The sequence below is a fragment of the Pongo pygmaeus genome, chromosome X (assembly GCF_028885625.2).
Source record: "Pongo pygmaeus isolate AG05252 chromosome X, NHGRI_mPonPyg2-v2.0_pri, whole genome shotgun sequence".
Lineage (NCBI taxonomy): Eukaryota > Metazoa > Chordata > Mammalia > Primates > Hominidae > Pongo > Pongo pygmaeus.
The window spans coordinates 52,552,660-52,567,035 of record NC_072396.2 but is presented as its reverse complement, the minus strand read 5'-3'; the positions used below and the strand labels follow the sequence as shown (position 1 = coordinate 52,567,035).

The window sequence follows — 14,376 nt, the reverse complement described above, 5'->3', positions numbered from 1 at the left end:
GGTTTCTCCATGTTGCCTAGGCTAGCCTTGAACTGATGGACTCAAGCAATCTGCCGTCTTCAGCCTCCCAAAGTGCTGGGATTACAGGCATGTGTCACCACACCTGGCTGACACTTCTCAAAAGAAGACATACAAGTGGCCAAAAAACATACGAAAAAATGCTCAACATCACTATCATTAGAGAAATGCAAATCAAAATCATAATGAGATACCATTTAACACCACTCAGAATGGCTGTTATTAAAAAGTTAAAAAACAACAGATGCTGGCAAGGCTGCAGAGAAAAAGGAATGCTTGTATGCTATTGGTGGGAATGTAAATTAGTCTAGCCACTGTGGAAAGTAGTCTAGATATTTCTCAAAGGACTTAGAGCTGGACATTTCTCAAAGAACTTAAAACAGAGCTACAATTTGACCCAGCAATCCCATCACTAGATATATACCCAAAAGAAAATAGATTACTATACCTAAAAGAAACATGCATTCATATGTTCATTACCATGCTATTTACAACAGCAAAGACATGGAACCAACCCAGGTGCCCATCAGTGGTGTAATGGATAAAGAAAATGTGGTACATATACACCATAGAATACTACAGAGCCACAAAAAAATAATGAAATCATGTCCTTTTCAGGAACGTGGATGCAATTGGAGGCCATTATCCTACGTGAATTAACGCAGGAACAGAAAACCAAATACCTCATGTTCTCACGTATAAGGGAGAGCTAAGCATTGAATACACATGGAGATAAAGATGGTAACAATACACACTGTGGACTACTAGAGAATGGATAAATGAAGTGGGGAAAGGGCTGAAAAATTACCTATTGGGTACTATGCTCATTACCTGAGTGATGGGATCATTCATACCCTAAACCTCAGCATCACGCAATATACCCATGTAACAAACTTGCACATTTACCTCCTGAATCGAAAATAAAAGTTGAAATTATAAAAAGAAGTTTGAGCCTGGGTCGTCCTAACTCCAAAGTTCACATTCTGCTCATGCTGGCCTGGGGACCGAGGCACCCTTCCCATTTGAATGACAGACCTCCTCCACCCCAACATTTGCTCCAAATAAGCAACGTTTGTGTTCTAGGAGGTCCAAGCTCATGCTCTGCATTCAGGAGGACACAAGCAGAGGCCCCCACCCTCCCCCTGCCCTGTGTGGGTCCACCCAGGCATGAGAATTGCTCTTGGTATCCACTTTGTACTCAGAACATCAGGCCTCTTCCTTATCAGGGACACAATCACAATGTCCCTGAGGCCTTCCTGGTGCCCACTGGAGGAGCCAGGACAATCAGACCTCTGTGTCTGAGCCATGGCAAGCCCTGGTTCCTTTGAGGGCTGGGGCCTGGGGCAGCTGTGGTCTTATGGAGAGAAACTGGGCTGGGCATCAGAATTCCAGGGATGGAGTGCGCAGCCTGTCTGTCTCAAGATGTGTGAGCCCACTCAGGCCACTCAATTCTCTGAGCTTGGTTTCTCAATGTGCAAAGTGGAATGCACAGTAATTGGGTCCTACCCAAGGACGCACGTGCTGCTATGCTTCCAAGATAACTGGAGAAACTCAAAAAGACAGAAAATTAAATACAGATGTGAGATGACTCAAATTAAACTGATACTTTTCCAAAATTCAAGACAGATCTTTGTGCAGTTCACATTTGTTCTGGCATCAACTCATGCCAGAAGCCTTTATATGAAAGGCAACTAATGCTAGGAAGGACGGCAGCATTTGGTTCCCAAAGGCCAACTTCAATTCTGCCTGGCTGAATGACTTTCCTCATCTGTTGCATAGCAACCTCCCTTTCAGGTGCATGCTTTTCCTCAGCACTTCCTCTGTAATGTCTCTACAGTGAAATGTAAACAGGTTCGGGAAAGGAGGTTTAAAACACCATTTTATGTTTCCTGCTCCCAAATCTGTATCTCCTCTACTAACTTGGCCTACGATTTTTAGACCCATAATCCAACTGCCTATCTCCATTCTACAATTGGAAATCTCTCAGTACATTCAAAATTAACATGTCTCAAATTGATATCTTATAATATATCCTTCTCACAAACATTATGTATTCCTTCACTTGACTTTTTCAACTCAGTGAATACCACCAACATATATTCAGATTCCCAAACCAGAAACTTATGAGTCTTCCATCACTGCTTGCTTTACCTGATCTCCTATCCCATATTAAAAATACCACAAAATCCTTAATATTCTACCTCAAATATATATCAGCTTCTCTCTATATCATCCTAGTTGAGGCCACTAGCATAAGAGTCTCTTAAGTGACCTCCCTACTTCAAATATTTCCCCTTCTACAATCAGTTCTCCACAGAGTACCTACAGCAATTGCTTTAAAGTGTAAATCATATATACCAAGCAAATGGAAAGCAAAAAAACACCAAGAGTTGCAATCCTAGTCTCTGATAAAACATACTTTAAACCAACAAAGATCGAAAAAGACAAAGAAGGGCATTACATAATGGTAAAGGGATCCATGCAACAAGAAGAGCTAGCTATCCTAAATATATATGCCCCCAATACAGGAGCACCCAGATTCATAAAACAAGTTCTTAGAGACCTACAAAGAGACCTAGACTCTCACGCAATAATAATGGGAGACTTTAACACCCCACTGCCAATATTAGACAGATCAACGAGACAGAAAATTAACAAGGATATTCAGGACTTAAATTCAGCTCTGGACCAAGCAGACCTAATAGATATCTACAGAACTCTCCACCCCAAATCAACAGAATATACATTCTTCTCAGGACTACATAGCATTTGTTTTAAAATCGACCACATAATTGGAATTAAAACACTCCTCAGCAAATGCAAAAGAATGGAAATCAAAACAAACAGCCTCTCAGACCACAGTGCAATCAAATTAGAAATCAGGATTAAGAAACTCAATCAAAACTGCACAACTACATGGAAACTGAACAACCTGCTCCCAAATGACTTACTGGGTAAATAATGAAACTAAGGCAGAAATAAATAAGTTCTTTGAAACCAATGACAACAAAGAGACAACGTACCAGAATCTCTGGGACACAGCTAAAACAGTGTTAAGAAGGAAATTTATAGCACTAAATGCCCACAAGAGAAAGCAGGAAAGACCTAAAATCGACACCCTAACATCATAATTAAAAGAACTAGAGAAGCAAGAGCAAACAAATTCAAAAGCCAGCAGAAGACAAGAAATAACTATCTTGTTATAGAGACACGAAAAACCCTCCGAAAAAATCAATGAATCCAGGAGCTGTTTTTTTGAAAAGATTAACAAAATAGACTGCTAGCCAGACTAATAAAGAAGAAAAGAGAGAAGAATCAAATAGACACAATAAAAATGATAAAGAGGATATCACCACTGATCCCACAGAAATACAAACTACCGTCAGAGAGCACTACAAACACCTCTATGCAAATAAACTAGAAAATCTAGAAGAAATGGATAAATTCCTGGACACATACACCCTCCCAAGACTAAACCAGGAAGAAGTCGAATCCCTGAATAGACCAATAACAAGTTCTGAAATTAAGGCAGCAATTAATAGCCTACCAACCAAAAAAAAAGCCCAGGACGAGGCAGATTCACAGACGAATTCTACCAGAGGTACAAAGAGGAGCTGGTACCATTCCTTCTGAAACTATTGCAAACAATAGAAAAAGAGGGACTCCTCCCAAACTCGTTTTATGAGGACAGCATCATCCTGATACCAAAACCTGGCAGAGACACAACAAAAAAAGAAAATTTCAGGCCAATATCCCTGATGAACCTCGATGTGAAAATCCTCAATAAAATACTGGCAAGCTGAATCCAGCAGCACATCAAAAAGCTTATCCACCACGATCAAGTCGGCTTCATCCCTGGGATGCAAGGCTGATTCAACACATGCAAATCAGTAAACGTAATCTATCACATAAACATAACCAATGACAAAAACCACATGATTATCTCAATAGACACAAAAAAGGCCTTCAATAAAATTCAACACCCCTTCATGCTAAAAACTCTCAATAAACTAGGTATTGATAGAACATATCTAAAAATAATAAGAGCTATTTATGACAAACCCACAGCCAATATCATACTGAATGAGCAAAAGCTGGCATGCTTTGACAACTGGCACAAGACAAGGATGCCCTCTCTCATCACTCCTATTCAACACAGTATTGGAAGTTCTGGCCAGGGCAATCAGGCAAGAGAAAGAGATAAAGAGTATTCGAATAGGAAGAGAGGAAGTCAAATTGTCTCTGTTTGCAGATGACGTGATTGTATATTTAGAAAACCCCATCGTGTCAGCCCAAAAATTCCTTAAGCTGATAAGCAACTTCAGCAAAGTCTCAGGATATAAAATCAATGTGCAAAAATCACAAGAATTCCTATACACCAATAATAAACAAGCAGAGAGCCAAATCATGAGCAAACTCCCATTCACAATTGCTACAAACAGAATAAAATACCTAGGAATACAACTTACAAGGGACGTGGAGGACCTCTTCAGGGAGAACTACAAACCACTGCTCAAGGAAATAAGAGAAGACACAAACAAATGGAAAAACATTCCATGCTCATGGATAGGAAGAATCAATATCATGAAAATGGCCATACTGCCCAAAGTAATTTGTAGACTCAATGCTATTCTCATCAAGCTACAATTTACTTTCTTCATAGAGCTAGAAAAAACTACTTTAAATTTCATATGGAACCAAAAAAGAGCCTGCATTGCCAAGACAATCCTAAGCAAAAAGAACAAAGCTGGAGGCATCATGCTACCTGACTTCAAACTATACTACAAGGCTACAGTAACTAAAACAGCATGGTACTGGTACCAAAACAGGTATATAGACCAATGGAACAGAACAGAGGCCTCAGAAATAACACCACACATCTACAACCATCTGATCTTTGACAAACCTGACAAAAACAAGCAATGGAGAAAGGATTCCCTGTTTAAAAAATGGTGCTGGGAAAACTGGCTAGCCATATGCAGAAAGCTGAAACTGGATCCCTTCCTTACACCTTATACAAAAATTAATTCAAGATGGATTAAAGACTTAAATGTTAGACCTAAAACCATAAAAACCCTAGAAGAAAACCTAGGCAATACCATTCAGGACATAGGCATGGGCAAAGACTTCATGACTAAAACACCAAAAGCAATGGCAATAAAAGCCAAAATTAACAAATGGTATCTAATTAAACTCAAGAGCTTCTGCACAGCAAAAGAAACTATCATCAAAGTGAACAGGCAACCTACAGAATGGCAGAAAATTTTTGCAATCTATCCATCTGACAAAGGTCTAATATCCAGAATCTATAAGGAAGTTAAACAAATTTACAAGAAAAAAACAAACGTAAGGATATGAACAGATACTTTTCAAAAGAAGACATTAATGCGGCCAACAAACATATTTAAAAAAAGCTCATCATCACTGGTCATTAGAGAAACGGAAATCAAAACCACAGTGAGATACCATCTCACACCAGTCAGAATGGCGATCATTAAAAAGTCAGGAAAAAACAGATGCTGGAGAGGATGTGGAGAAATAGAAACACTTTTACACTGTTGGTGGGAGTGTAAATTAGTTCAACCACTGTGAAAGACAGTGTGGTGATTCCTCAAGGATCTAGAACCAGAAATACTATTTAACTCAGCAATCTCATTACTGGGTATATACCCAAAAGATTATAAATCATTCTACTATAATGACACATGCACACGTATGTTTATTGCAGCACTATTTACAATAGCAAAGACTTGGAACCAACCCAAATGCCCATCACTGATAGACTGGATAAAGAAAATGTGGCACATATACACCATGGAATACTATGCAGCCATCAAAAAGAATGAGTTAATGTCCTTTGCAGGGACATGGATGAAGATGGAAACCATCATCCTCAGTAAACTATCCCAGGAACAGAAAACCAAACACCACATGTTCACACTCATAAGTGAGAGATGAACAATGAGAACACATGGACACAGGGAGGGGAACATCACATACTGAAGCCTGTTGGAGGGTGGGGGCAAGGAGAGAGAGAGCATTAGGACAAATACCTGATGCATGCGGGGCTTAAAACCTAGATGACAGGTTGATGGGTGCAGCAAACCACCATGGCATGAGTATACCTATGTAACAAATCTGCACCTTCTGCACAGGTATCCCAGAACTTAAAGTAAAATTTTTAAAAATGTAAATCAAATCATGTCATTTCCCTGCTTATATCTCCTATTGCCTTCCCATTGCAATTAGAATAAAAGTCAACTCCTAACCCTGGCCAAGCAATGGCTTTGGCAGGGCTTTAACCTTCTCTCCCTTCTGTTTTCTTCATCTCCATTCCTCACCATCACTTCATTTCAAATATTAATAACATTCTTCAATAAGAATTCTTGCTTCCTTGGGTCATGCAATTTGTTAATATAAATATCTTTTTAAAACAGTGATATTTTTATTGACCTGTAACATGCAATTCTATGTAGAATTCCTATGCTTGTTATAAAAATGCAACTTTGTTGACAAATAATCTATTGCCCTCGTTTCAACTAGAAAGCCTCATCTAAGCTCCCTTCCCCCACGTACAGGAATTCTGGATGTCCATTTTTCAATTCCTGTACTGATCTGGCTCCTCATTATTATCCACATCTGCAGCCTCAGCCTATGCCACTCTTCCCATCTTTTTCCATTCTCCAGCTACTTTGAACTTCCTTCATTCTCACCTCAGCACCTCTGTACTCTCATTTGTTTTGCCAGTAATATGCTTCTCCCCACTCTTCATCTGGCTCTTACACATCCTACAGAAATTGACTTAATATCATTTTCTCATAATGACCTTCCCTACACATCTTGACCCTAAATTGGGGCTTTACTACAGCTAGTGTGACCATATATCCCAGTTTTCCTAGGACAGTACTGGTTTGTACCTGTTGCCTTAGCAAAATTACAAATAGCACCTTCATTTACTTTCAAAAGTGACACCACTTGGTCGATAAATTATATGATTAACTCTAAGTAGAGGTCCAATACATGCAGAGAAGCAATAGAAATAAGGCAGAAGAGAGGAGTAAGAGGGATGACAGGAGGATGTAATAAAATTTTAAGTGTAGGAGGAGTGGAAAGATGCAGGAAGAGGAGAGAGTATGAAGGATAATAAAGATTGAGAAGAGGAGATGAAGGACTAAATACAGAGAAAAGAGAAATGGGCAAGCTGAAGAGCAAGCAAAAGGACAGGGATGCAAAGAGAAATAATAGTTGAGATAAAGTCAAACCTCAACTGTAAGTGAATATATTAAGGATTCTCAACTCATTAGAGTGCAAACATAAAAGACGATGTTATTTTTTCCAGTGACTGTTCTCCATCTAGGAAAGTTGAAAACATGCTCTTTACACTTGCATGGGTTGGCCACATCCTGTTAGTTGGTGGTGATATTATTAGAATGATCTCATATAATTACTTACTTATAAATATAAGTTAATATATGTGCCATGTAAGTCAGTCACATTTATTTTACAATTTGATTTTTGAACTTGATGTAAATCTCAGATCTCCTTGCCTACCTCAGGTCATGCTAGATCAGGCTGACTTCAACATCATAACGTGTAAAGGAGATGAAGACGTCAAGGACTGTACATTCCCTCCCTTTGTTGTCCTCCCTTCTAGACACTTACTTTCCCCTCTGTGGTGTTGTGGGATATGGAAAAACAAAAAAAGGGACACGCAACTCTTTACTCAACTGGATGAATTTTCCAGTCTCACTCTCTTGTTGATGTAACTTCTTCCTTAGACCACAGTTGAGGCTTAACGAGAATGGGTTGTAGTTACACTAATGCCTTATTGATGAGGGACTAACCTCAATGTAACCTCCCTAAACATTGAATACCTTGCAAGATTTGGTCACCACTCCCCACTGACCTCCAACTGGTGGCTTTCATATAGCATCGCTCTATTATGTGTGCCTCTTAGCTATCCACCCACATATTGTGGCAGTACTAGAAAGACTATGGCCCTCAATCGCATCTTCTTTCAGTTATCAATGCTATGACAGTCCTATAAATCGTCTTTACCAGGCAATTCCCACAATGTCATCTTTCCCCATTCTCTTTTCTGCTACTCAACTAATATGGGATCAAATCAATAAATACATAGGCTAATCAGACATATAACTGAGGAAAAAATTTGCCTGCCATTCTCAGAGGAAATCTTCATTTTTATAGTAATATTGATTTCTAATTTAATTTTGTTGTGGTCAGAGAATATACTGTTATCAATCTTCTAATATCCATAAAATCTGTAGTGATGTACACTCTTTTATTCCTGTTACCAGAGTTTTCTCTTTCTTTGTTCCTTGGACATTCTCTCTAGGAATTTATAATTTTTATTAATCTTTTCAAATTATCTCTGATAAAATATATATTTTATATTCATCTCTGATAAAATACATATATATATATTTTGGATATGGAGTCTTGCTCTGTCACCCAGGCTGGAGTGCAATGGCACGATCTCGGCTCACTGCAACCTCCTCCTCCCGGGTTCAAGCGATTCTCCTGTCTCAGCCTCCCTAGTAGCTGGGATTACAGGTGTACACCACCATGCCTGGCTAATTTTTGTATTTTTAGTAGAGAGGGGGTTTTGCCATCTTGGCCGGGCTGATCTGGAACTCCTGACCATCACCTGCCTTTGCCTCCCAAAGTGCTGCGTGATTAAAATCTTATTTACGAATATGTTATTTCATTTATAAATATTTGGAGGCATTTACAGATATTTCTAGATACTTCATGTTTATTTCTAATTAAATTTTATTGTGGTCAGAGAACATACTCTGTAAGATTTCAAACTTTTGATATTTATGGATACATATTTTACGGTACAGAATATAATTTACTTTGATGAGCATTCCATTTGCCCTTGGAAATAATAGGAATTCTTCAGCAATTAGGAGTAGTGTCCTATAAAATGTCAATTACATTAATTTGGATGACAGTATTATAGAAATATTTTAAATCTTTACTGATTTTTTTTAGTTCTTCCATTAATTACCCAGAAAGGAGTGATAAAAATCATCAATTATGATTTTAGATATGTCTCTTTCTCCCTTCAGATCTGTCTGCATTTGTCTCATAAATTTTGAGGCTCTGATTTTAGACACATACATATTTAGCATTACTATTTATTAACGCACTATCTTTATACCCCTATCTCATGTGATATTCTTTTTCTTGGTCTACTTTGTCTGATATTTATATAGCCAAAACCGTATTCTTAGGTTTGCTTTTTGATTTTTCTTCATTTTATTTTCAATCTATTTAAGTTTTTATATGTAAGTGCATCTCTTTTTGTTAGCAAATACTTGGGCCTTGCTTTCTTATCCTATCTAATAATCTCTGCTTTTCTGTTGGAGTGTTTAGTCTATTTCTATTTAATGTAATTATAGATGTGATTCAGTCTGTCATTTGCTATTTGTTTTCTTTTTGTCTCATTTGTTTATTATTCCTCTGTCTCACATTCCTTGCTTATTTGGGGATAATCAAACATTTTTAGTATTTTATTTCAATACCTCTATTGTCTTTTTTTTTCAAGGGCAATTCACATTTCTTGATGATGCTGACTAAACATACTTCAAACACGGCAGAAGGTAAAGAGTTTGTTTTGTAGGTAAAGCTGTTTCTTGCCAACAGCGAACAGTGGTACATGAAAAGTAACTTGAGCATCGTCTTCAAGCTGAGGCCCCAACTCTGGGCAAACAGCTGGCGAGTGGACCTGGTCCTTCTGGCCTGGATGGGGGCCTCCAAGGAACTACTTTTTCTCATACTTTTGCTTGATGTGTTTCCATAGCTTCCTCTCGCTGATGTGCTGGTAGATCTCGTCCACGCCCTGATGGAAGACTCGCTCGAAGAACAGGACGCCCACAGCAATGGTGAGGGCGAAGGTGGAAGTCCTGCGGAACAGCAGGGAGTACAATTTCGCAGTCAACGTCGGCATCACTATGTTTCTTCCTCTATTATCTTTTTAACAATAAATTTTGGTATTAATTTTAGGGGTTGCTCAAGGGTTACCATATGCATATTTAACTTATCATAGCCTATTAGCGTTAATATTTACAACTTCACATAAAACATAATACATTTACAATAGTAAAAATTCATTCACGTCTCTCAATTGTGTAGTTGTGGACATATATTTTATTTCTACATTCATTATAGACTCCACAATAGAATTTTTTTGCTTTAGTTTTCCTTTTTATAATTAAGAGAAAATAAAAGATAATATTTTATGCTTACCTACATATTTAACATTTCTGCTGCTCTTTATTCCTCATTGTAGATCAAAATTTCCATTGAATCTCATTTTCCTTCAACCTAAAGAACTTCATTTAGCATTATTTGTAGTACTATTCTGCTGGTAACAACCTCTCTTAATCTTCACTTCTCACAAAAGATTTGTATTTCACATTGATTTTTCAAGTACATATATAATATATACGTGATATAAAATGTTGGTGTAACAGTTAATTTTTTCGTTTTGCACTTTACATATATTGAAGAAAAGTAAGGCAGCAGTACTGTTTTGGGAGTAATGTAAAAATTCTGTTCTAGCTCTTGATTGCTAAATCTAAATCCTCCTTCCTCATCTTTCATGTTTTTCTGACTTGGTACTAGGACTAAAAACCTAAGCATTAGTGCTTTCCAGATGCACAACAATAGGCCACCAAAACCAAGGGCCTCTATTATCCCTGAGGCAACCCTGGCCCTCCTGTTGTCATCCAATTAGGAGATAAGAAAGTAGCTTAGATTATCCAGGAGGCAGATGCAGAGAGGGAAAGGGATGGGGAAGGGGACTCACCCATCAGGTATTACACACATTGTTCTGCAGGGAACTGATATCACCTGCCTGGCGACTTGACTTAACATTTCTTTGTACCTCCACACCTTTCACAGAGGGTTGAGGAGCCCTAAGGAAATACAAAAGATTGGAAACACTGTGTCAACCCTGCAGGACCAAGGGAAATTCACATTAGAACAGACAGACCAGACTAGGAGGCAATGCAGCATTTTCTGCCAGTTCTAAAGGATCATTTTATCCAGCTTCTTTCTGACCAGTCTGATCAGTCTGTCCTCAACCAGAAACGAATATTCAAGATCTTCTATGCTCTTGTTCAGTAGATTTAATGGATTTAAAAGAGCATATGCCTGCCATGCAGAACACGGGAATGACAGTGATGATGATGATGAAGCTGAAGATGATGATGAAACCGAGGAACTGGGGAGTGATGAAGATTATATTGATGAAGATGAGAAAGAATATTTGGAGATTCTGGCTAAGCAGGCAGGTGAAGATGGAGATGATGAAGATTGGGAAGAAGGTGATGCTGAAGAGACTGCTCTGGAAGGCTATTCCACAATCATTGATGATGAAGATAACCCTGTTGATGAGTATCAGATATTTAAAGCTATCTTTCAGACTATTCAAAATCGTAATCCTGTGTGGTATCAGGCTCTGACTCACACAGTCTTAATGAAGAACAAAGAAAACAGTTACAAGACATAGCAACTCTGGCCGATCAAAGAAGAGCAGCCCATAAATCCAAAATGATTGAGAAGCATGGAGGATACAAATTTAGTGCTCCAGTTGTGCCAAGTTCTTTGAATTTTGGAGGCCCAGCACCACGGATGAATTGAGTTATCTCTTTCTTTCCTGCTGTGTGATTGCAGTGAAGAGCTTGTGTTCCTCCTAGTAGTGGTTCCAGAAGTGGTTTATGTTATCTATTCTAAACTAATGATCAATAGATTGAAAAATCAAACAAACAAACAAACACCAACAACCCGAGGAGATGGGACCTGATCATGCAACCTGGCACTGGAAAAGAAACCAGCGGGGTTTGGGGGGTGAGGGGATGGGGAGGTACCTTAGGGGGCATATTTTCTTTATTTTTTGAAGAAAGTAAGATCCTGACTCTGAAGCTTCAAAGTGACACTGTGGAAATCTGAAACAAGAGGGGATGTCATGAAGGCAGCTTTTCTTTTTCTGAGGAAAAAATAGGCATGGGCTACAGGACCATTTAAAATGTTTCATTTGCAGTATAAAGCTCAAAAGTAGATGTAATGTTTACACCCATGGGTATTTGTCCAATTTCTGTCTCTTCCTCGCCATTGGGTATCTATTCTTTATATGTAAATAAGATAAGGTAACCTGATAGCCTTATTCAATCTTCATCATTTTCATTCATCATTGTTCCTATGTAGATTATTGGACACTTACTGTAGCACTACATAACTGATTATACAAATCTGTAAATGAATTAGCACTTTTATATTAAAACAAGGCTGCTAGCCTATGTATAAAATAGCAAAATATTTTCTGTTTATAAAAAGATGTAATGGGGTGGGGAGGCATGGGTAATTTCAAGTTATTAATTTAAAAATGAACTAGCAATTTTATACCTGGTGACTTTGTGTGACACTCACCTCTGATAGTGACTTGAATTTGGTATGTGGTATTTCATTGCTGCTGAAAATAATGACTCTCTCTGTGTCCTGTTTTTCTTAAAGCTGTCAATGTACAAGTGGGTATTTTAATACCAGACCTTACTATAAAAAATAAGAAAGGTGGTATCTAGAGCATGTAAATTGGATATGAAGTTCTACTCTTAAAAAGTTCATCTAAGAGTATGGCTAAACATCTATATATGCAGTCTATCAAAAGAACTTAATTCGGCTATTATGTCTTGATTTGATTGCAGTTTTTTCCTAATTAAAACATTTTTTTCCTCACTGGCCTGTTTTTAATCCCATACCTAGAAGAGTACAAAATGCGCACTTAAAAAAAGTTGATATCTAACACTTACCTACTCCCTCTTCCCCATCTCTTCTACTCCTCTTGTTGATTGTGGTATCTAATCTTGACTAGATAGGCTGATGGCACACGGTTCCCTTCAAAAACCACTATTGATACCACTGCAAAAACAAGCCAGCAAAAAGACAGTGTAGAGAGGTTGGCTTGCTTCCCTGTCTTCCTAACTGCATGTTGAAAAATAAGCCTTTATTGATCTTAAACATCTGTCAGATGAGTCATACATTGGGTTATTTTTTATATACATGTATACACAAAATATTTCAAATTGAAAGCAACATCTTAATGGATTCAAAACTATTACAAGCTGTTGTCTAAAACAGATGAGAAAATTTATAACTGTAAAAACAAATGCACATACTGATATTTAAAATGCATAATTAAGAAAACCCATTGGTGTTGTGTTTTTCTTGTATACCAATAATTAAGCCACTACTGTCAGCACTGTTTGGTTTTCTATTTTAACACTGAAGAAGTGAAAGTATTTCCTATATTTATGAACTTACTACTAAAATCTTGGCAAAAAAAGAAAAAAATTGTCTAAAATGTGTGGGTGAAAACTGTTAATCAAGTGTGTTTCTACTCCCCCCCGCACCCCCTGAAAGTTGGACCCCAACTGTATACCCTAGGTTGCTTGAGGGGATTTCACTATTATATAAAGTCAGTAAAAATGAAGTGGTTGTATATATGCAACACTGTGTACAGAGGGGAGATAATGAATAGTATAAAAGAAACATTCTCATCTTCCTTTACCTTTTGTTCCCTAACACCCAGTCTTCTTTTTAAATGTTCAGACTTCACTGCCTTTTGAATTCATAATTGTAATTTTCACATTATTGTTAATGGAAAATCATATCTAATAAAGGTTTTAGTTATTCCCATGCACAGTATGAAAAAAGAAAAAAGAAAAAGAAAAGGACAGAGAGCTCTATGTTAATGAAGGTGCTGGATAAGAGTGGGTGGTGACTCTCGGGAGAACAGGGAGAAAAATGGGCCTGCTAAGGAAGTTTAGTCAAAACATAGAAAATCTTAAAGGCACATGACACGGAGTTCTATGTTTATCCTATAGGTGATAGTTAAAAGAATTTTAACAGGGGTATGTTGTTACAAAGCAAATACTACCAGCACTTTAGGGAATGAACAAGAGTGGTGGATGCCTCTTCTTTCACGTAGTGAATAGCATAAACTACTGCATTTGTCATTGCTAAAAAGTTTCTCTTGGGAATAGTTTGAATATTTTGTGGTGAAGTATCCATACCCTTTTCTGGAACACTAGGATGTTATCTAATCCTCTCTCTTAGCAAAATACTCATGCTGGTATTTTAAATTCATTAGATAAAAATAAACCTACTAAATAGGAAACTTAAATTCAGGAGCCATGAAAATGTTATTCCCCTGACACAAATAAATATTACCAACTATGACCATTAAACAATGTAAGCTTGGTGCAAAGCTGCAAGATGGTGTTACAGGTTTCTCACGTTAATTTTTTTTTTTTTTTGAGACGAAGTTTC

At 37.7% G+C, this 14,376-nt stretch overlaps 1 protein-coding gene and 1 pseudogene across 1 annotated transcript; one reads left to right on the top strand and one right to left on the bottom strand.

Moving 5' to 3' along the window:
- Positions 1–9,779: 9,779 nt before the first annotated feature.
- Positions 9,780–10,859, bottom strand: LOC129024080 (cytochrome b-c1 complex subunit 9-like). Its single transcript, XM_054471051.2, has 2 exons — positions 10,856–10,859; positions 9,780–10,017 (listed from the first exon to the last, which is right to left on the bottom strand). The coding sequence occupies exons 1-2, from the start codon at positions 10,857–10,859 to the stop codon at positions 9,809–9,811; spliced, it is 213 nt and encodes a 70-aa protein (XP_054327026.1). The 3' UTR covers positions 9,780–9,808.
- Positions 10,860–11,158: 299 nt separating this feature from the next.
- Positions 11,159–11,754, top strand: LOC129024079 (importin-7-like; annotated as a pseudogene).
- Positions 11,755–14,376: the final 2,622 nt, after the last annotated feature.